This window comes from Aspergillus steynii (assembly GCF_002849105.1).
Source record: "Aspergillus steynii IBT 23096 chromosome Unknown P170scaffold_1, whole genome shotgun sequence".
Lineage (NCBI taxonomy): Eukaryota > Fungi > Ascomycota > Eurotiomycetes > Eurotiales > Aspergillaceae > Aspergillus > Aspergillus steynii.
Window position 1 is genome coordinate 659,041 of NW_020194398.1, and position 22,466 is coordinate 681,506.

The 22,466-nt window shown below is 40.8% G+C and overlaps 6 protein-coding genes across 6 annotated transcripts; 2 read left to right on the forward strand and 4 right to left on the reverse strand.

Moving 5' to 3' along the window:
* Positions 1-1,178: 1,178 nt before the first annotated feature.
* Positions 1,179-1,805, forward strand: P170DRAFT_469328 (uncharacterized protein; the record flags this gene model as incomplete). The annotated part of the gene is made up of 1 exon (XM_024852620.1): positions 1,179-1,805. The coding sequence occupies one exon, from the start codon at positions 1,179-1,181 to the stop codon at positions 1,803-1,805; it is 627 nt and encodes a 208-aa protein (XP_024709143.1).
* A 190-nt stretch (positions 1,806-1,995) lies between these two features.
* P170DRAFT_347310 (Aldo/keto reductase) lies at positions 1,996-2,656 on the reverse strand (the record flags this gene model as incomplete). Its single annotated transcript, XM_024843621.1, has 2 exons — positions 1,996-2,457; positions 2,516-2,656. Coding segments are annotated over 2 exons (603 nt in total), but the record flags the coding sequence as incomplete, so codon positions are not given.
* A 1,267-nt stretch (positions 2,657-3,923) lies between these two features.
* On the reverse strand, positions 3,924-5,602 carry P170DRAFT_420648 (ankyrin repeat domain-containing protein; the record flags this gene model as incomplete). Its single annotated transcript, XM_024847308.1, has 9 exons — positions 3,924-3,976; positions 4,106-4,127; positions 4,214-4,219; positions 4,286-4,420; positions 4,830-4,971; positions 5,239-5,268; positions 5,358-5,367; positions 5,437-5,479; positions 5,600-5,602. The coding sequence occupies 9 exons, from the start codon at positions 5,600-5,602 to the stop codon at positions 3,924-3,926; spliced, it is 444 nt and encodes a 147-aa protein (XP_024709145.1).
* A 350-nt stretch (positions 5,603-5,952) lies between these two features.
* On the reverse strand, positions 5,953-7,532 carry P170DRAFT_420649 (uncharacterized protein; the record flags this gene model as incomplete). The annotated part of the gene is made up of 10 exons (XM_024847309.1): positions 5,953-5,994; positions 6,048-6,060; positions 6,150-6,172; positions 6,345-6,357; positions 6,427-6,456; positions 6,546-6,568; positions 6,741-6,753; positions 6,823-6,852; positions 7,038-7,050; positions 7,313-7,532. 10 exons carry the CDS (start codon positions 7,530-7,532, stop codon positions 5,953-5,955), a joined length of 420 nt encoding a protein of 139 aa, XP_024709146.1.
* A 1,316-nt stretch (positions 7,533-8,848) lies between these two features.
* P170DRAFT_5386 (uncharacterized protein) lies at positions 8,849-9,795 on the reverse strand. The gene is made up of 3 exons (XM_024855257.1): positions 9,242-9,795; positions 9,117-9,191; positions 8,849-9,061 (listed from the first exon to the last, which is right to left on the reverse strand). Exons 1-3 carry the CDS (start codon positions 9,531-9,533, stop codon positions 8,928-8,930), a joined length of 501 nt encoding a protein of 166 aa, XP_024709147.1. The 5' UTR covers positions 9,534-9,795; the 3' UTR covers positions 8,849-8,927.
* Positions 9,796-16,864: 7,069 nt separating this feature from the next.
* P170DRAFT_420650 (uncharacterized protein) lies at positions 16,865-17,694 on the forward strand (the record flags this gene model as incomplete). The annotated part of the gene is made up of 4 exons (XM_024847310.1): positions 16,865-16,955; positions 17,004-17,105; positions 17,157-17,180; positions 17,414-17,694. 4 exons carry the CDS (start codon positions 16,865-16,867, stop codon positions 17,692-17,694), a joined length of 498 nt encoding a protein of 165 aa, XP_024709148.1.
* Positions 17,695-22,466: the final 4,772 nt, after the last annotated feature.

Sequence of the window (22,466 nt, forward strand, 5' to 3'; positions counted from 1 at the left end):
GTACTTTTTGTACCTCCATCGTATGGAGGGAAGTGTGTGACTGAACTGACCTGTTTGCCATAGTTTTCACCATCCTGTACCAGGACGATGTCAGATCATTGAAAGTACTGTCGAACGATCGCATTTGGATATCTGCCAACCCAATCCCTGGTACGTGTTCCACGCTGGCCCCTAACTGGCCTCATGAAACCGGCGGTCTCTGTTGTAGATCGCAGATCGGGATTATGGCAATCATTCCCAGGACGTTCGTAGTCAACGTCGGTGACACCTTGAGTATGTGGACCAACAATATCTTCCAGTCGACAGTCCACCGGGCGTATAATATCGAATGAAAGCACGACTGGGCATTCCGTTCTTCTTTGGCACAAACCACGACGCGATCATAGGAACCTGCCATCGTGTCTTTTGCGTCAACGGCCAGCGAAATCCCACCGGATTCGCAATGGAGACCACCAGAAAGAACGTATCTCTCTCCAGTATCGCGAAGGGAAAGAAGCGGTGCCGACATCAGACGTGTTGAAGAGCGGGAGATGGACAGCGTATATTGTCGGTCAGGGTGGGTGACATGGCTTTTGGACTAGGGCCAATAGTGATCACGGTAATTTGCCATGCCAGCCAATCGGAGACGCGCATTTACGGGCTCGGGCCATGTACTTCGACTAGTGTTGCGGATATGAGAAATTGGCCGCGAATCGCGGCAATGGCAAATTGTCGAATCTCCACTCTGCATTCCTGTTCGGGTTGGAATTAGCCGCCCTGTTTGTGATCTTGGAGTGATCAAGTGGATACCCAACGACCTGGGAGAGCCTGGACTGCGCTTTGGAATGCATTCCTCGCCCTTCCATTTCGAATTCTGCAGTCTAGCGCCTCCTAGCTTTTCGCCATGATGTCACATTCCAGCGTAGAGGCTTCCTTTAAATCAACCCAAACAACAATTATTGATCTTAGCCGCGACAGGCGTCACAATGGACTTGCTCATTCTGATAAATTACGGGCGAGCGCAACTCGAAGGACTTGCTCCTCGAGAAAACATTTCTCGCTCTTGATACCCGTCGCAAAGGAATAGACAAAATCTCTGAAGTGTATGGTTAGGAAGCTCGACGGTTCGATTATCGCAGGCACTTGGACTAACATGATTTGAAATGCGCAGTGAAAAAAATAAAATAAACCGCAGAAGGATGCTTTCGCTCCTAGACTTTTTCGCCACTTACGTTCTGCATGGAAGACAAACCTCGGCTGCAGATCAGACGCCTGCCCCCTCCTTCAAATGCACGCGACAAGAATCCCAGAAAACCTGGGAAAATGAGCTATCTGGGCTGATGCAAAGAGTCCATGCGCTCCACTGCAGGTCCAGGCAACAATCAAAGCTAGGCGCCCATGGAATCACCGACGCCGTGCAAATATGGAACGACCTTGCAAGCTGGACGCCGTTGAAGGAGCAGTTCACGACAGAAGAACAAGTGAGGCTGTTCGGAGCCTGCCGCTCTGCGATCTTCCTCTGGGCGTACTTTCTCATGCACCCGGACGACATGGAGGGATGGAAGGCCCAGGACTCGCTAAAAGATATATTGGCGAACGTGTCGGAAATCGAGGCCCCGGAGATCGCGCCTCTGCTGGTCATTCCGCTTTTCTTTGGTGGACTGACTGCGACAGACCCGGAGGATCTAGACGTCGTCAACGAGATGTATGAGCAGCTGGAGGGATCTATTCAACATAACGCCCTAAGAGATTCGTGGCATATTCTCCAGATGGTCTGGGATGAGGATGACAAAGGCACTCGACCCAGCTGGGACTGGATCCGGTAGCATTAATGTATAGAATAATATCGATTCTGGCCTCGCGGCCGTAGGAGTTTCACACTGCCTGCGGATGATAGAGTTAAGGTAGTGGGGGTTTCAAGAGAAATATAGATTCAGTCTCCACCGACAAGTTTTAAGTAGCTAGATGCATCCACTGTAGCATATCAGTTCTTGAGGAAACCATTTCCGGCCGTGCTCAAGCCTCCAAGTCCTTGGGTATGATAGGCTGTGGCTGGCCAGGATAATTAAATCGCGCTGCAACATTGGAAACCGTTGAGTTACCCAGATGCGCGGCTCGATCCTGACTCTGAAACAGATATGTCATCGGAAACCCCAGGTTAGCATCATACGCGCGCTCAATCTCCAAGAGATCGTCACGCGAAAGCACCAACCCCAATGTCTCCATATTGCCGAGAAGGTGCTCAATCTTCCGTCCACCAATGACAGGAGGAACACGGGGCACCTTGTGCATCACATACACTAGCGCTACACTAGTCACAGATGTATTGTGCCACGCTGCAACCCCCTCTAGTACCTTCGAAACCTGGACATCAACGTCCGGGGCTTGGCTTGTCGCCTTAGCTGCCGTAACGAGCTCGTGCAGCGAGGCCATGATTTCCTCGGTTGAGGTAGGAAAATCCCACCAGTGGAAGTACAGCTAGGTCACGGGTTGACCTAATCTTGTCTCTCGAGGCCGGGAAAAATGGCATCTTAACCAAGTTGATATATTTTGTCCGTAATTTCCGAAGCCATTTCTCAACGGAATATTTGAGACTTCTCACAGTGTTTCCCACGGGGTTTGCCTGGATCTCGTCTCTTTTGTATGTACGATAACTTGAAGAGAAGTTTGTGGCTAGAGCTTCTTAATATATTGACTCGGAGAAGGTCCTGAAGACAATCGAATCTGCTTTAACTATCGCTATCCAAGTTCAATTTGAAACAAATCATGTTCTGAGGGTCGGAAGGGATATAAGTTCAGCGGGGTATGTGGTCATTTATAGTCACTGAAAGGATCAAGGCCGGTCGAGATCCTCAACGTTTCGCTCAAGTCCGTGAGATTCTTCACCCAAAACCCATCAATGGATGTTACTCTCTCACGACGCGACCTCAAGATGCTGCACCACTTCGAATGCTTGGTAGGCCGAAGCTTTCATATTGGTATAGACTTTATAAGAGAACCAAGTCAATAGTTCTGAAATTTAACCTTACTCTTAGATGAAAGACCGGAATAATTTCCTACGTAGAACAACTATTTGCTTAGGTTTCAATACTCATTTTCAAGGCACGAAGACTAAACTCTTTTCGGAAGGTTTTTCATAATACCTATGAACATGAATACAACGAAGTTAGTATGTTAAAGGAGAGTCCACATTACCGATATCAAAATATACTGTCCAGCATATTTCTATATAAGATGATTGCGGCAAGAACCATTTATGGTTCGACAAAAAATAGCTAGATATTTTAACACGAATTGAGAGACATGAACACAGCCCGTTTGGTTGGTCAAATAAGTCATCTTTCTGTCCGAGCTGTATATCAGAAAGATGGAAAGCGGGAGGATGTAATTGGCGCTCCAGGACAACTTCGATCATAGTAAAAATAATGAGATACCGTTTTCTAGTCGATGTTAAAAAAGATACCAAATAAAAAAACATACAACAGCCGGGATTCGCTGGTGGTCACCCACCCAACTACTAACCGGCCGGCGGGAGGCTTGTGTGTGGTTAATAGTCGGGTGGGTGCCTCTAAACCGGCGACCCTGGCGATCGCCGGCGCCGTCGCGCGACCTCCTTGGGTGCGCTTTAGATGGCACCGGAGTCGCCCGGCGACACCGGCGACGGGCGCGACCTATCTGATTGCCCCACTTGGTGCTCCTTATTCCTGCAGCTAAAAGGAAATTATCAGAGCCATTGGTTTAGTATCCCACTTCCTGAAACAGCCGGTGCCTGAACTAGAGTTGCTGCGCTTCTGTGTTTGTTTAGGAAATAATATTCGCCGGTAGGTAGGCGGGATGCTACGGATAGGTGACTATGCAGAGTTATCCTTCTGCGAGCCCTGTGGCGTGCGACTTTAAAAGTCAGGAAAGCATCCTTAAAGCCTAGCGCAATATTTAATTGTGGCTTATGGAGGTGTTTCTGCCTTGACACCCTTACTGCAGCACCTGCTCAAAAGCACTTGAAAGTGATAGTTAAATTGATGATAAGATGTTGTTTGAAAATACTGCGATAAAGCCGCAGTGTTGGGGGCGGCCTCTATAGCAAGCTGTAGAGACCTTGGCCGCAGCACCAAGCTGCAACACTTACCTTTGTGACTCCCTCCTATCATCTAACGTAAACCACAAGCGAGCCGCGAATTTTCAATCAAGATTCACAAGCCTGAAATTTACGCGCATTATGCAGCTGTTAACCTACAATATTCTGGCAAAGTATTCCAAATTATTTATACCCATCACATTCCAATATAACAGTTCATCACTGTCGTACCTCGAAAGGTTTATAAGGAGTCGGAATGATGGAGGATCCATTGGTGAGAGGCATCGGAGTATTGAACATCGAATCCGTGACACTCCAAGCATATATCGAAATTATGGCAAGATTTGCAACAGTAGTAGGCGTCACCTAATGAAATGAAACACGTGCATACATCGCAATATCGAGAAGATGGGTTAAGTAGAACAGTAGCGCTGATCATACCGAAGTGATCATCCTCTAACTCAATACCTATTTTCTGGGCCCATTGGACCGCAAGATTAATGATATTCGGATTTCCGGTTTTGCTCGCCCACCAAAGCAAGTTCTGGCCTAATCCATCCTTAAATCCGGCTATAGTTTGTGTCAATGGAAACAAGAGCTGGACGACTTCTTCATGCCCGTTCCGTATCGCGGCGCAGATGGGAGTGGCATAATAGCTGTCTTTCATGTTTAAACAGGCAGAATATGAGAGGAGCAAGCGTATAACTTCGCTATGGCCTCTCGCGGCAGCAAGAAAGAGAGAAGTCCGACCTTTGGCGTCACAAATTTCAATTACCTTACTTGAGGATTGGAGGAGTAGCTGAACCGTCCTGAGATGACTGTTTTGTGAAGCTGAATTTAATGGCGTGCGGCCATCTTTGTTTGGGATGGTGATGTCGGCCCTGTTTTCAAGAAGGAGCTTGACCACCTCAAGATGGCTGTTCAATGAGGCAGTATTAACTGGCGTCCAACCATTATTGTTTGAGGTTATAATGTTAGCCCCCTACTCAAGAAGAAGCTTAACCACCTCAAGATAGCTATTTAATAATGCTAAATATAATAGTATACAGCCATCTTTATCTAGGATAATAATATCAGCCCTGTTTTTAAGAAGAAGCTTGACTACCTTAAGATGGCTGTTTAATAAGGCAGTATTAACTGGCGTCCAACCATTATTATTTAAGGTTGTAATATTAGTCCCTTACTTAAGAAGCAGTCTGACCACCTCAAGATAGCTGTTTAATAAGGCAGTATTAACTGGCGTCCAACTATTATTATTTAAGGTTGTAATATTAGTCCCCTGCTTAAGAAGCAGTCTGACTACCTCAAGATAGCTATTTAATAAGATAGTATTGACTGGCGTCCAATTATTATTGTTTAAGGTTGTAATATTAGCCCCTTACTTAAGAAGTAGTCTGACCACCTCAAGATAGCCTTTATGTGATGCTAAATTTAATAGTGTCAAGCTATGGTTGTTTATAATCATGATGTCGGCCCTTTTCTCAAGAAGTAGTTTAACTACCTCAAGATAGCTATTTAATAAGGCAGCAATAACTAGCGTCTAACCATTATTATTTAAGATTATAATATTAGTCCCCTGCTTAAGAAGGAGCTTAACCACCTCAAGATAGCCATTTAATGATATATTATTTACTGGCATCCAACCATCATTACTTAAGGTTGTAATATCGGCCCCCTGCTTAAGAAGCAGTTTGACTACCTCAAGATAGCCTTTATATAATACTGAATTCAATGGCATGCAGCTAACTTTATTTCAGATAGTGATGTCAGCCCTATTTTTAAGAAGAAGCTTAACCATCTCAAGATGGCCATTTAATAAAGCAGTATTGACTGGCGTCCAACCATTATTATTTAAGGTTATAATATTAGCCCTTTACTTAAGAAGCAGTTTGACTACCTTAAGATGGCCATTTAATGAGGCAGTAATAACTGGTATCTAACTATTATTATTTAAGGTTGTAATATTAGCCCCCTTCTTAAGAAGAAGTCTGACCACCTCAAGATGGCTGTTAAATAAAACAGTATTGACTGGCGTCCAACTATTATTATTTAAGGTTATAATATTAGCCCCCTGCTTAAGAAGCAGTTTAACTACCTTAAGATAGCTTTTACATGATACTAAATATAATAGTATACAGCCAACTTTGTTTTAGATAATAATATCAGCCCTATTTTCAAGAAAAAGCTTAATTATCTTAAGATGGCTGTTTAATAAGGCAGCATTAACTGGTGTCTAACTATTATTATTTGAGGTTATAATATTAGCCCCTTGCTTAAAAAGCAGTCTGACCATCTTAAGATAGCTGTTTAATAAGATAGTATTAACTGGCGTCCAACTATTATTATTTAAGGTTATAATATTAGTCCTTTACTTAAGAAGGAGCTTAACCACCTTAAGATAGCTATTTAATAATATATTATTAACTGGCGTCTAACTATTATTATTTAAGATTATAATATTAGCCCCCTGCTTAAGAAGCAGTTTAACTACCTTAAGATAGCTTTTACATGATACTAAATATAATAGTATGCAGCCAACTTTGTTTTAGATAATAATATCAGCCCTATTTTCAAGAAAAAGCTTAATTATCTTAAGATGGCTGTTTAATAAGGCAGCATTAACTGGTGTCTAACTATTATTATTTAAGGTTATAATATTAGCCCCTTGCTTAAAAAGCAGTCTGACCATCTTAAGATAGCTGTTTAATAAGATAGTATTAACTGGCGTCCAACTATTATTATTTAAGGTTATAATATTAGTCCTTTACTTAAGAAGGAGCTTAACCACCTTAAGATAGCTATTTAATAATATATTATTAACTGGCGTCTAACTATTATTATTTAAGATTATAATATTAGCCCCCTTTTTAAGAAGCAGTCTGACCATCTCAAGATGGCTTTTATATAATATTAAATATAATAGCATGCAGCTATCTTTGTCTAGGATAATAATGTCAGTCCTATTTTCAAGAAGAAGCTTGACCACCTCCAGATAGCTGTTTAATAAGGCAGTAATAACTAGTGTCCAACTATTATTATTTAAGGTTATAATATTAGCCCCTTTCTTAAGAAGAAGTCTGACCACCTCAAGATAGCTGTTAAATAAGGCAGTATTGACTGGCGTCGAGCCATGGTTATTTATGATTATGATGTCGGCCCCCTTCTCAAGAAGTAGTTGGACTACCTCCAGGTGGCCGTATAATGATGCTGAATAGACAGGCGACCGGCCGATTTTGCCCGTAATTGTGACAGACGCACCACTTGCAAGTAGATCCTCAACTATCTGGTAATGACCTTTTTCACTGGCTGCTACTAAAGCTGTCCGTCCCAGGATGACTTTCTCCTCAGCGGAAAACTTGTTCCCAGCCGTTAAAAACTGAACTGTGTGAGTCAAGCCAAGCAATGCTGCGTAATACACCGGGCTAGCTTGGCTATCCTTAATCCTGGATTCGGCATTTCCGCCTTCATTATGGTTCATATCAAATTATTCTCTCTATATTGCCCAAGACGGCTTCTTTATGTCAAAAAGCTGATTTATTAGTTCTACTATCTTGGCGTTCTTCGGGTCGCCAAGAGCAGCGTGCTGTTGCCAAGACCCCGCTGAGTAGTTCAAGAGAAAGCCGAGGGTTGGATTCTGTTCCTCTTGATAATCTTCTTGCCGGGCTGTCAGACTGTTTATATAACGCAGGTATATCTTGGCAAGCGAGGTATTCTTAACTGCTTCTGAAAAACAGCCCAAGGTATTCTGAGACTAGATAAATCCACTCTGGGTTGGAATATTGTAAAGTAAGAATTGTTTAATAGAGAAGTGTGCTAAATACACAGTCTTTAGTCCAGCCTTGCTTTTAGATTGAGGGCTCCGAACCTCGAGGAGTGATCCGTAGTAGTACGATAACCCGTTCTTAATGTAGTCTTCGTCAATTATTTCTGGCAGTTCGTCTACTCGCACTTCATCGCAATTTTCATCGATAAGCAGGGCTTCAGTTATCTCGTTAACTGTCAGCGGTCGCAGGGAAAATGCCGTCCAGCGTAGTAAAGATAGTGCTCGCTCGCGATCTTCCTCGGGGAGGCTCGTAATTTTAGTCCAGTTCTGCTCGTAGAGACTTTGAAGCCCAGTTGGTGTGGAATTAATTGCTTGTTCTATCTCCTTCTGGCTTCTCCAGCTGTTCCGACGCAGGGATTCTTATTGTAATGTGATCCAAAGGAACTGTTTTTTGCATCGATCAGCTAATTTCTGGGTAATAATATTCTTGGCGGCCTCCTTGCTTTTCTTCAGCTCTTTATAGACGATCTTTCGGCAATATGACGTGAGGTCAGTCCGAATATCTTTGGGAGTAATTTTATGCTCTATCACAGAGCAATTGCACGCATGGTTATGCAGCCAATTTCGTATCTCTGGTTCGTCGCGGCTTAGAATCAGAAGCCGTGTAGTTGAACCTTCAATAACTCGCCTTAGTGTCTCTAAAAAAGCGGAAATTGAATCGCTGACCCCAGCCTTCTGATGTTTATTCAGCCAAGTGCATTCATTAAGCCCATCTATGATGAGCGTGCTCCCAGGAATTTCCGTCACAATCTGTCGTAGAAGGTCCACGAGGTCCTTGCGGGTTGCCTTTGGTCCTTGCTGAGCGGTCTACATTTCGCGAGCTAATTTGAATGCCGTTGGATGAGACGTTATTTGAGATATCCACGACCTCATCGCTATGAAAGGGTCCTCTTGCTCTAAATCTGTTGAGAAAAAGAAATATGTGATATTTTTCTCTTGAATCGAAGACAGATGGTCAATTATTTTCGTGCTTAGAACTGTTTTTCCGAATCCCGCAGGGCCGTTGATCCAAAGAATCTTGGCAGACCCGTTTGGGAAGTCAGGTGAGGACTAATCCTGAAACCATTGCCGGGGTAGTACCCATTTACAGGTGCCTTCCATCCGTTTTCCCTTGTATGCCTCGTAGCGGTTGTTTGGAGTATGATTGCCCAGCAGCCATATTTGTAAATCTCGTCTTGCCTCGGCTTTATCCTTTAAGTCAGTGGAGTTGCGAGCAGTTATTGGGGGTTGAAAACAAACCTTCAATCTCGCTTTCGATTCTTATCAGCATGGATCTAAAATCGGCAAGCCAATCACCTTGAACTCCAGTTGCATCTAATGAATCAGTCAAATCGATTTGAGTAGGATGGTCGCCCAATACATACCACCTGTGTCCCTTAAAGAACTGGCTCTATGTGTATGTCTGTTGTGCCCCGAGATTGCCTCTGTATTGATAGGAATTAAACTATGCAGAATCTGCACTATCGATGAAAATTGCTTAACTTGTATAATCTGCTTCACTTTGACCCCCAAAGCCCAACTGAGCCTTTGACGTTTTGATTCGAATGGAGGAAAGTGGTCATCAGGGCCGCAAATGTAGCTGATGGCTGAAAGGAGGTCTTTGACTATACTCAGCGTGCGCGGATCGTTGAGAAGCTTATTGTGCTGGGCTGACATATTCCTATTTTTAATTCCGACAGCGTGTCCCTATTTTTCTAGCTGAAGCTTATAGGCTTTGAACTGTGCCATTAGTGCTTGAGAATCACTTTTATAGTCTCTCTAAGAGTCAAACTTGCTGAGGATGTCCAAGCAAGTATTGAAGAGACCAGCCAGCCTTATAATCCTGATAGCAAGACCTATTGGTTCCATGGTTGCTTGTTCGATATCAGAAAGTTGTTATGGCAAGAAAAGAATCAGGAGTGGCTTAAAACAGTTATGCTACGTTCTGGATTTTGAGTTGCAAAGAGTGGGGAACTATGGTTGACGCCTTAGGATATAGGAGCCTTGGGAGGGGTTAACACGAAGAGCGGTGTACGCCTTATTTTACGCGACCAATGATAAAGAAGGAAATTCCGAATTCCAAAATAAGCTGGTACGATACCCAGATATGATAAGAATAGGAGTCCTAAACATTGTAAGAGTTATAGAGAATGTGATGAACTGACCAAGGACCACTATATAAAGTGATGCGCATATCAAGTCTGTTGACTTGGTATTTTAGCCTTTTGGTTGGCTTCATCTATTCACTATTCCTGTGGATAACCATCGGCATAACATCACCATATTCTTGGACTAATATCGAGCCTGTTAACAGGGTTGTGTTATATCTTAACTTTTCGGATTCTTCCAGAACGGAGCTATGCCTGACCACCTCTTGTCTAACATGCATGTAAGTGAAGCTGAATATCTTTCCGAGTTGTAACTGTTATATCGCAGTAAGGACATGGCCGCTGAGCTACTGTTTGCTCTATGATGAGATGAGAAGTGCTTTCCGTAGTTTTACACTGACAGGAAAAGAGTCTGAGGGAGGGTAAGAAAACTGGATTGTCACCCTTTTAGAATGTAAGGCATACACATCAACCGTGGCGTGCGGGGAAATTGGAAAGCGCTTACATGTAGAGTTTGATTGATAGATTAATGAGCTGTCATGATTCCGGGATGCGTTTATTTTGTTTCCAAAGAGTGGGATAATATTTAAATTCCGTTGAGTAGGAGATAGGGCAGAAGGGAGATGATGATTTGACTCTGTAATTACAAGGAAGGGGCTTTGCGCACTAGTCAAGAAAGCACGTGATCTTTACTGCCTGGGGCATCAAAGGGCCTGGGCAAATGCCCAACTGGAGCCAAGCCCTCGATTTATGCAAACATCAGAGATGTAAATAGGTATTGCTCACAAGCGGTGGGGCAGTTCCCGCATAGCAATCGACTATAATAGGCTGGGACGGCGAATGAATAATACCGATACCGATACCGATACCGACCCCGCTTTTGGAAAGCGCCCAGACCATGAGCAATTGGGAACATCTTTCAACTCTCAACAAGTGTCAATCTCAATACTGGATAACTTGTGCTGTCGAGTTACCCATGTTTGGCATGAGATATTTTCAGAGCATTATATTCCATAGGCGAGGTTTTTATCGGCAAAGGTCAGCCCCTCGTGCAAACAATCCCATCGTCTCGTCGCTAAGATACATTCCCGTACATGAAAGCCATTTACCTTGCATAACAGCCAGCTTCCGACCCAACAGATTTGTCCAAGAGAGCTGATACTTTGCACGCCTTTTTCAATAAATTGTCGATAAAAAAGCGCCATAATAAGCATAATGGGTCTTTCAGAGAGTAAAATTGTCCTTGAAAGACTCAAGTCCGCGTGTATTGAAGTAGATTATAGGGGATGCGACAACATTCAGGATCTTATTTCTGATGATGAAGTATGTGACTACTACTACTGTCAATCTTTGCGCTAACATATTCAAGTTCCTGAGCCTTCTCAATTCTCTTTAGAGCTAACTTTCCCCTACTTCAAGGACAAAAATCTACAAAAGCACTCGTGCTAGGCCGAGAAAGCCAGCAATTCTTCCAAAGGCTGATGCCTCAAAGACCTTACTCGAATGTCTCCCGCGATGGCGAAACAATATACAAATATTCTTTACAGATGAAAAAACTCTTGCGCTAGATTGGAATCATCCTATAGCTGGTTCCTATAAATACCTATTACATTTGGAGAGACGGGGATAAATAGATATCTGGCGCGCAAGGTTTCTCAAGGTTGTTTTCAGTTGGCTCTTGGAAGCAACGTGTGGTAAACGCAAGCAGTCGGCCGGTATGAAGAGGGCCAAAACAATCATCGAAAAATCAGGGATTGTCAATGACAGTTCGGAACAAATTGACAACCATCTTACAGCCTGGGGTAACGCCGGAAGGAGATTAGAGTTGCTTTGTGGAGATTTCCGAGATATTGCGGGTCCAGGCTATAATATACATGTCAGAGACGACCAAACCCTGGAACATTGTGAAAACAACACAGAGTATTTAGGGTTTTTTTTTCGCTTGCCTGAATCCGTGACAGATGACTAGTAAGTACCCTAAATGATGTTTGTTCTTTGGTGTGTGTCTATATATTGAGTGATATTAGCTTAAGAAAGCTTCCGCTGAATGGACCAAAGCGGGGACCGGAAATAAAGCGCTTGAAGGAGAGTAGTCTGCACGCAGATGTCGAATATAATGCGCTTACAAACGTGGCTTCCCGGATATTCAACTTTTTGTGGGGATTGATCAAAACATTGCTGGCACAGGAGGATTTTATCTTACAAGGAGACCTAATGTAACGCAATCACCAAGCATCTCAGACCCCAAACGGAACGGCTAGTCTCGGTAACATTGAATCGCAGAGAAGCCAAAGGAGTATGAATTACAGCAGGCTGAGATCTCTTACAGGAACTCCTTCAAACCACAGACACGAGCTAGAGAATGAGGATACCGAAATGTTTTATAGCAATCCCCTATTGGTCGCTGAGAGCATGACTCATTCCTTTGGAGAAGCAGATGATCCAAATTATTCTGGCTCTGAACCAAGTCAACACAACCTACCAGATCTACCACCTTAAAGGCTGGAAATAACGCAGAGCACCTCTTCCGGATAAGCAAGTATTCCGTTTTCTCTCTCGAACACTCAAGCCGAGTATGTTCAAATGGATGTTGACACTGATGATTTTAATCCGCGCCCATATTTATTTTTTATGCCAACACCTATGGCACCCGTCCAACAGAACACTCTGCAGCCAAATCCTGTCCCTTCTCACACTTAATTTCTGCAGCAACCGCGGATGTTATTATATCAGATGTACAATCATACTGGGCATATTCCAGTTGATGGAGCCCCTGATGATTTCAATCCCCGACTTTATCTACGGTTTATGTTAACGCCTATGGAACCAATTCAGCCCCTTATTTCAGAGTCCGATTCTATTATGCCCCCAATCTAATTTCAGCAGCAAGTTCCTATGGTACTACCTCAGCCAGACAATGGCGAACAGATTCTGACGAATACAAACCCTTACGAATTTAACCCGCGATCTTATTTATAGTACACACTAACAGCTGAGTTTAGCCAAGCCAGTTAAGAATATTATTACTCACACCGAGATATGTTGAGCCAACAAACAAGTCTGATGTATCGCACTCCCCACGAAAACCCCTATCCTACGCAGGCTGATACGGCTCAGGGACACGTAATAGATCTTCAAGGATGCTCTCCACAGATGTTAACGGATGCATATGTAGACGGCTTTCGTGCATAGTAACATCATCAATCCCCATCTTCAATCGAAGAATGCGGTAATCGGTCGGTTGGCCTGCGCAATCATTTATCCTGCTCAGGCCCGATAGGGGTGTGTGTATGAACACTTGGAATGACAGCTAAAATGTTATTTTTGTCTCGGATCAATGTAACTAGGGAGCTCGAGGATAAGAAAACTTGAATATGATTATTTTAGTATAACCCGTGATTTCCTATTTGTAACCTGAATCTGGAAAAATGACTAACTGAGGAGTTACTTCATATAGATTATAACTGTTGCCCCTGGACTAAGACTTGGTTTATCGGTGACATATATAAGATGGCCCTCGGCTAGTGACCCGCCTGGCGTTAAACTTGAGCCGCTAGAAAGGGGTACCAGGTACATCGAGTTGTTGTCGTTGACCAGCTCTTTTGCTGTGGGGAAATGCCAGAGAGTCCACCCTAGTTCCTATTCAAGGATGAGTATTGTAGCTAGTATTGCGCGCAGTATAGCCTACCGTGCTAATATTTAAATAATCTCGTAGCTTAACAACTTTGTTGCCAAGTTCCGTTCCAGTGTATATTATCCTACTATCTTTACTTCGAAGGCTGTCCGTCTGTTGAGTATTTTTATTCTTTTTGGAGGCTGTTTCTGGTATCATTTGTTTGATTTTTTTTCGGATCTTTTCGGCTTCAGCATCGAGAGAACGGCTCATCTTGAGTTATAGTAATCTCGCGATTATCGCACAAATGTCAACTGCCTATAAAGATGTTAGTATTGAGAAAGTGACTTTTTAACTGAACAAACCTTTCTAGATATTTTATTAAGTTGGTCTAGTGCACGAGTCTATTATGGGGGAACATGTGAAGGGTGAGGGGCAAGGAGGGGCATGGAAACCGGCAAAACTGAACAATCCTCTAGCTTTGCCCGTTGGGCAATGAAGTCATGTGAAAACGTGCTACTTATTATTGAGTCTGCACCTTAATTTTCGCTTTGGCGTTGTAATGTTTCCTTTCCCTCATGTTCTATATCTATAATCCCTCCTCCAAACTATCTCTCGTATATTTTTGAAAGAGTGACTTTTAGACGACCGCGCTAGTGCATTGTTTGGATCTAATTTTTTGATTCCAAGGGTATTTGTGTAATTATGCATAGATTGATACATCTTGGACTTGTAATGGTATCAATAAAGATATCTGCTATCATGAGAGGCCCGGGTCCTTATCCATGTTGAACTGCTAGCTTTTTAGTTGTCTAAAATTTTGAGATGATTAATAGATGCCTACCACTTTCAAATAACAGTTGACATCTTTGATAAAAAGCTGAAATATTTCAGAAATGTATTTCTTCAGAACTTGCATATCCGAAAGGTATGAATTGTGGAAGAAAGAAAGATATTTTATTCTCTTCGATCATTTTTAGGGTAGGTGATACTATCGATTAGGACGCATGGTTTGTGCGCGTGGTTTAAAGGAAATCAGTGGTTTGATAGGAAATAATAGCTCTTATACCCGAACGCGATATTACGAAGCAAGCCTGGAGCCAACAGCAATTGGCAGATTTGAAGTGGTCTGTAATTATGGTAATTTTTGAAGTGGAAGTCCAGGGCAGTAATTTATCACATGTTATACTGTTCTTTTTTTTAAGGGAGGGAAAGCAAGCAAGGAGAGAGGGAATAAGTATTGTGACATCCTGGCTGAGGTTCGGTTCATGTTTGCATTGTTCGCTGCGTTTGTTCTGTTTGTCTTATTATTCCCCGCCTGTATAATATGATCGCCACTACTGCAGCGATCTCTCTCTCTTCTTTTCTCCTCTCCAGCTTAGTATTTTCGTTAGCTATTGTGAATGAGATCTACTTCTTACTTCTTTGGATTGTGGCAAGTATCACCAAGATGAAATTAGAGAAGAATATCTGAAGGGCATAACCATTTGATCGGGAGTATGAAACCAAAACTAGTCTAACGAAATTCGGGACGAGTTTTACTGAGCCCAGTATTATATTGTTCCCGGGCTATATAATGAATAAATTTGCTCCTTCATCAGTACACTGAGTTCGGCCAGTCTCCCAAATCCAGCACTTTCTACCTACGATAGCAACCAAGTCTCTCCGCGGCTTTTTGGCCAGGGAAGCTCTTCCCAGGCTATCTACAGAATATTTCAACCAGATCAAACACAACAAATACCAAGTACAATTGGAGAGATATCCGCAATGTTTCTTCCTGGTCCGACTTCAATTTCGAACAGGTTCTCCAGGGGTACGGACTTATTTTGGATAACTCAACTATTGTCGCCAATCTGACGCGTAACTCACTGCCACGCGCTATTCGAGACGAGCCAATGTTCTACGCACGGTTTATTGAATACATATGTCCACGTATACGTCGAGCATTGCGAGCTACTTTTGCAAACTCACCAGACCGGGCTCATGCCCAGCACCAAGTGGAAATCATGTTCGATCGTGGCTCAGCAGCCATTCTACTGACCTAGATGATATTGAGAAATATAAACAAGCCTGGTCTCAACTTAATTTTTACACGAGACAGCATAAAGCCAAACATGGCTACCTTGTTACAGACAACGAGTTGGTAGTCGTGAAGAGGTTGCCGGGAAACGAAGCTTTAGCTTTCTCAGAAGCGGTAACCTGGTCTTTTTATGCCGAACATATATTGACAGTGTCTTTGGGTCTCTGAGTATCTCGGGATGTTGGTAGCTAGGGATGACTGGGAGATGTGATGTTACATTTGCGGTGTTGATCATTTCCCCTTTACAAGCAATACTTGTCTCCGAGAAATGACAGCCATATTCGCTATCCGCGGCCTTGAACATTTAGCCACAAGGACAAAAGGCATTGGGTACAATTTTTTTGTTCAATTCTTCAAACGATTATTTGAAACTGTACTAATTGATGTTGTAGTAATGTCGATCTTAGAGCTAATTGACGTCTTGTTACGCACGGGACTTACGATATTGTGGCCGTGGAAGTTGACTAATCCGGCATTTCATCGCCTCGCTCAAGCCGAAATAATTGCGTCTTATGAAGAAATGAATAATCATTTTCATTGCATTTTGGTCATCATCTTGGAAGCTCTAGTTAGAGATTGTCAGTGATCACGTAATTCAGCGCTTTAGTCATTTCCTGCCAAGCCCTCCGAACTGCCACAAATATTGAGTGGGCAGCGCTTTTCCTAAAGTGGCCAGAAGTTGTACCCGGGTACAACTTCTGGCCACTTTAGGAAAAGCGCCATCCGATTTCTGGATAGTTTTAGATTAGCCAGTATGAGAGCAACCTGCAGCGGGCCAGATACGTAGCCGACATTGTAAAGGTGGCGGGCTTGTCTAACTCAACTCATCGTGCGTATTTGTAAGGAAGATACTCTCCAAGGTTAGACTCATTTACAGGCTTCACAACAACTCGATCGGCACAAACTTCCCCCCTTCCCCCCTTTCCCCCAATTGCCATCATCTGTATCAAGTAAAGGGTGCTTCAAATCTCTCGTACCTACTCCTCTGGATCACCAAAGTAAGATTGAACCCGATGACGAATCCCAATACACAAAACTTCCTATCATAAGATTCGGGGCTGGAAATGGCTGACTCTAAAGACCCTTCTACCTCTAAATAAGTGAAGTAATCTCACGCGGTCTATAGAGCGATGGCCTTGTCAAGCTCTCACTGCCAGTTGGTATTGGACAACTCGTCATCTTTGTCAGTTTCCTGCATGAAATCACCATGGATGGCTTGAAGGTTGTCATTACTATCGAAATCACTCTTTCAACTACACAAACTTTCTCACGAGAAACGCGAGTCAATGATATGCTAGGTAAATTTATTTCTGATAGCCATATTCCATTTTATTAACCTCCTACAGTATCTTCGGAACAAGCAGGTGTCTGTACCTACAGCGTTAAACATACAACCCGTTCAACAACAGATCTAGCGTTGGAAAGCAACGATCGACATGAGAATTGGCGTACGTAGCTGATTAACACAACAGACTGTATCTGTGCTAACATGTTAGTAGGTCTCCTCAACACGGCCTTTTACGGTGAGGGTCCTAGCTGAATTGGGGGTGGCCAGTATATGTGTACATGGAAGAAATTTAGGCTTATTTCGGGTGCAAACCGGTCCATGTTGAATACTCGGAATCAGGATAACGAAGCTGAACAATCTTAAATGATCTACGTTCATTTAGTGGTAACGATCAGCAACTCTACGCGGAAAATGCATAACGCGCATGGTTATAGATTGAATCTTGCCATATATTACTCTTCTTCCCAGGTCTCAAGATACCTAGACTTTCCCTAGGTGCTCACCGCATGTACACCAAATACCAGCTAATTATGGTCCTTCAAATCTTGCTATATCGATTCCATTTGGGGATCTCTTGCCTATATAGCCAGATGTTCAAAGAACCTGCAGAAGGTACGCCAACGCATTCAGAATCAACAGCATATGTCTCTCAGCCCCCGAACCCAATCAACCAACTCCGAGCTTCGCAAACGCCCGACTATGAGCATTTAAATATGCGGGAGGCCATCACGAACAAGAATCCTAGCTAAAAAAAGCCTTTGAAAATAATAGCCGAGATAACTCGAGTTGTGAGCAGTAAGTATTTCCCCTAGTTATTTAAAACTTCGCGTAAACTTATCCTCCTTCCTGACCCAAGGACGAGCCTATTTTCCGATAATAAAATTATTTATATCTATGGATCTAGACCAATTCCGGGTAATAGTGAAGAGTATAGGGTTTATATTCGTGACAGAGATAAGGATGAAGTTGTATTCTGGGCTTATTAGGCTGTAAAATCTTGCCCGGACTTTCAACGCCTTAATAACTTGAAAAGATTAACTGTATAGATTTTCTCTTTCTTGTACTTTAGGTAATTCGACTCGGGAATAGTAGGCAATTACGGGGACCTATAATAATATACGATATTGGATCGCAAGTACAAACAATCCATTGGCAGCCTACCAATATATAGTCGGAGGACTTTTCCTCCTGGGACTCGTTATTATCTATTCTAAATCACCTTTTTCCAAAGCTTGAATTATTAGGATTGTTTTGTCGCTCGCTCTAATTACTGTGTGGAGTTTTTGCTTTATACCGCTGAAAGAAGTAAGAAGTCTAGGAAATATTTACTGCTTTTGCTAATACTACTGTGTTACAGAATATATTACCACGGTTATTATAAATATAGTTGCGGCTTCCAGGAACACGAACCTTATCTTATTCTATATTACTAAAGTTGCTACTCAATGATTCTAATTAATATATATAAAGTGGGATATACTTACAAACAGCCGGATTGCCATTTCTGTAACCTGCTAGTAAAATAATAATAAAATATATAACTTAGTATGTTTTCTACAAGTTGTATTTAAGTAATCCTGTGGTTAGTAATAGACGGCAGCAGATCTACCCTAACCTGCTTTGGAACTAGTGATGAATCAAGTCAAATATATATTTACATAATTTCAGCTTATATACCTATAGCGGCTAAATCTCTAATATTACCACTGTATTAATAATAGAACTGTTTATTTAATCCTGTAGAAGTTAGTAATTCTTAAAGAAAATTCGGAAATCTATAGTAGTATACTCTATCCCTGAGAATATTACAGAGTATATTTATTAAATAATTCAAACCGGTCTAGTGACTTCTTTTATCATATAATATGGCATAGCCTCTCCAGGAATTCTACCCTGACCACCTAATTAGGAATTGCCCTTATTTTGTTGCTGAGGATGTCCCGCCCCTCCTACTATTAATGCATAGTTAAGAAAGATTCTATTATACTAGTACTTTGGATCTCTATATTTAACTCCAGGTTTCACTATGTATTTTCAGTATATACTGGGCGAAGGTATATACAAAAGACGAGATATCTACACCTATAAGTTTTTCCTCTTATATATCTCTTTACTTAAAGATTAAGTAAGTATAGCATCTAGTATTAAATACTTGATTATTGAATATTGACCCCTTCAGAGCACTGATTGATATTTTATCTGTGTTAAATATGGGATGAGATACATATAATACTACGGGAGTCAAAAAACCGGGAGTACTATTATTACCGCCTATAACCAGATAAAACATCCTTCAGAGAAACACAGGATTAATAAATTAGGGAGGGACTCTATCAGGTTTTAATAAGAAGATACGTGAGATAAGAAGAGAGTAGGCGTGGGCTATTACCGTAATATATAATATGGGATTGTATATAATAGATTAGAGAGAGTGTATTTATATTACTGTATTAAAATAATCCACTGGTCATAGTTATAGATAATAATATTCTAGAATAGCAATAATCCTTTATTAAAAGATATCTAGAATCTCCTTACTTCTTCTGTTTCCTTATAGGATGTCTATGGAAATAAATTTATCCCCACAGGGCGAAGATATTGGACTCGGCTATGTGTATGGACAAGGGCCTAGGGCTATTCCTGGTGCGGGAGTAGACAAGGGATATATTACTGTAGCTAATGCCTTGGTCATAGGTTTCCTTATCATAATATTTTCTATATATTTAGTCGGCTTATTAGTACCAGGAGATGCTTTTAATCTTACCCAGATATCGCATCCCTTGGTTTCTTCCGATATATTTTATCAATTACGAGGTTTATATACGAGATTGAGTGGTTATAACTATAGAAGGGCGGTATCCATATATAATATAGAGATTAAAAAGAGATTACATGAGCTGAGAGAATAAATATCTCTATGTTACTGTTAAATAGCTTTAACTATTTTTTCTTCTATGTTAGTTTTTCTTCTATTATTCGGTAAGGTCAGTAATTATTTGTATATCCTCGGCAGCATTAGTCATTATAGAGTTATTAATGGGAATGTGGGGGACAGATTCTTTAACCTGGTTTAAGCTCTTTATAATAGAACATGTGGGTTGGATATGTTTCTGAGACAAAACACCAGATAAAGAAAATATAAGGGAAGTAGAAAGTATTCTATTTTAAGGACTAATTTTCTATGCTCCGCTATTTTCTTATTATAAAGGAGGAGATGAGTATAAACGCTTCTTAGATTCGGGAAAACAGGTAGATCTTATTAAACCGGGCGAGGTGTCCTTGTTAACATGTGAATAGATCTAAATAATTATAAAAAGTTTCTTCTAAAAATTATTTAATAAAATTAAGAAACTGGGGCCTGTTATAGTTAAATTTAATAATAACATAAATAATAAGGAGCCAAAGTCGCGGGTGATAAGAGTACACCTGATATGTGATGTATGATTATTTTTTATTTTTTGCGTACTTAGACAGAAGGCAGATTAAAAGACCAGACTCTTTAAAGTCTATTTATTTAACAATAGCCTTACAGAACATGAGTTTGAAAGAAGTACTGAGAAAAATATCTATAAAATTATATTTAAAACTGACAAGCTTCTCGTCCTCGCGGGCAGTCTTTATATTAAACTATTGCCAAACTTAGGATCCTGGATTGTTTAGTAAGGATTTTCTAAATATCTAATATATAATAATATTTATTTGCCAGTCGCTCTGCTGTTTATAAAGATATAGCTATACCATATCTAACTCTGAGCTGTGAAGCTTTAGGCTTTTAAATAAAATATCTAAATAAAGTCAGTTATCAGGCCCTTTAATAGGACTTAATCGGACAAACCTATACATTTACGGTAAAAAATAGTGTATTTTATAAATTCTTCTGAGATTTTTTTTGCGAATTTCATAATAATCTGGTACTAGACTTGGTTAAGCAGGTGGATAGTATACTTAATTTTACTGTCGTAGAAATAGGGGAATCTTAGGAAGGTAAATATTATTACTAGGGAAATCCTTATATTTTCTGTCCTCTGCTTTAACCTGAGTAGCTTCTACCTATACTCAAGCTAATTTTGAGTCTATAATATATCTAATAAATAGTTCTCTTTTATAAAGATTTTGTACTGGCCGTGGTTATCCGGACATCTATTATTAAATTTGTATTCTAACTTGTCCTGTTATTTTAGCTAATCCTCGTATTTTAATATAAGGAACCGGATGGCGAGCAGATAAGTAAAGATTATATTAAGAGTTAGATATTATTATTAAGCTGGACTAATCCACAGGCAAACTGTTCGCGGGTCTTATTTATCTTTGGTTAAATAGATTCTAGTAATTAAAGCTATTTAGTTATCTTTAAAGAAACTTTCTATATTAGATAATAAATTTATAGTAATCCGCAGGATCTCACGAGCACTAATAGCTTATTTTTATGTTATAGGACCCTTTATAACTGTTAAGGTAGCCAGGGACTTGATATATGGTCTGGGATGCTTAAGAGAAGTCATGAGGTCACCTAGTCAGCCATTATTTAAGTTGCTTATATCACGTTATTCTAGTTAAAATTAGTCTTCTTACTATTATATAAAGAAGCTCTTCGGAAATACTTCTATCTAGCATGTAGATAGCCTGCGCACTAATTAAAAAAGCTAAAGGTTTTTTTACCTGGAAAGCCTTCTAAGATGCCCGTTGTTGCCTATGGGGATCTTTTGTGGAGTGGTCGAGATCCTTGATTGCTTGTGTGCTGGGAAGGAGATTTACTAGTATATTTAGACTCTAAATATTATAATATCACTAGGTTAATAGGGTCTCTGTCTCTTCCACTTGTCCCCCAGTTCTATTAAATTCCCACAGATCAGAGAAGCTATGCGTATCCTTCAGAGTATTCTAAATATAGTTTATATCTGTTTTGGTCTGTCCGATTCAGGACTGGGGGAGTATAAATTAGTATATATATTATTTATCTCTATAAGAGAGTTAAAAGTAAGTACTTTAACTGGATGTGCTGCCTTCTTTAACCGGAAACTAGGAATTCCTGTTATAATACACGGACATATATATCTTAAAGAAAATACTACTAACTCTATCTAATTTTAAAGTATATTATTATATTTCTCGACAGCACACAGCACTAGTTTATAGAATCTCGCGCTTAGAGGCTATATAATCGCCTGACATGTTAGAATTACTTGAAAGATAGTAGAAGATAGATATAACTCTCCTAAGAAATACAAGGAAAGCTGCTCTGGTATAGAAGCTCCGCGAAAGCTTTTAAAAGGACTACAAATTCTTACTTTATAATATGTAAAGAAATTTCCTGTATTTGGAAAATTAGGCTTTTAAGTGGTTTACAGAGAGGATCTGATATTTTTATAAGATTAAAATTTAGTTTTATGAAAATAATACCATATATTTAATATAGTTTTATCTGTTTTATAAAATAAAATTAATCTATTACAGGCAATAATATACAGACAGTAAAATATCCTAGGTAATAAATATAGACTTAATAATTTAATTAAAGTCT

Coding starts and splice junctions, on each gene's coding strand:
- P170DRAFT_5386 (XM_024855257.1), bottom strand. CDS start 9,533: ATGTCAGCCCAGCACAATAAGCTTCTCAACGATCCGCGCACGCTGAGT. Junction 9,192..9,241: donor TTCTTTAAGGGACACAGGTG/GTATGTATTGGG, acceptor CTGATTCATTAG/ATGCAACTGGAGTTCAAGGT. Junction 9,062..9,116: donor AATCGAAAGCGAGATTGAAG/GTTTGTTTTCAA, acceptor TAAAGGATAAAG/CCGAGGCAAGACGAGATTTA.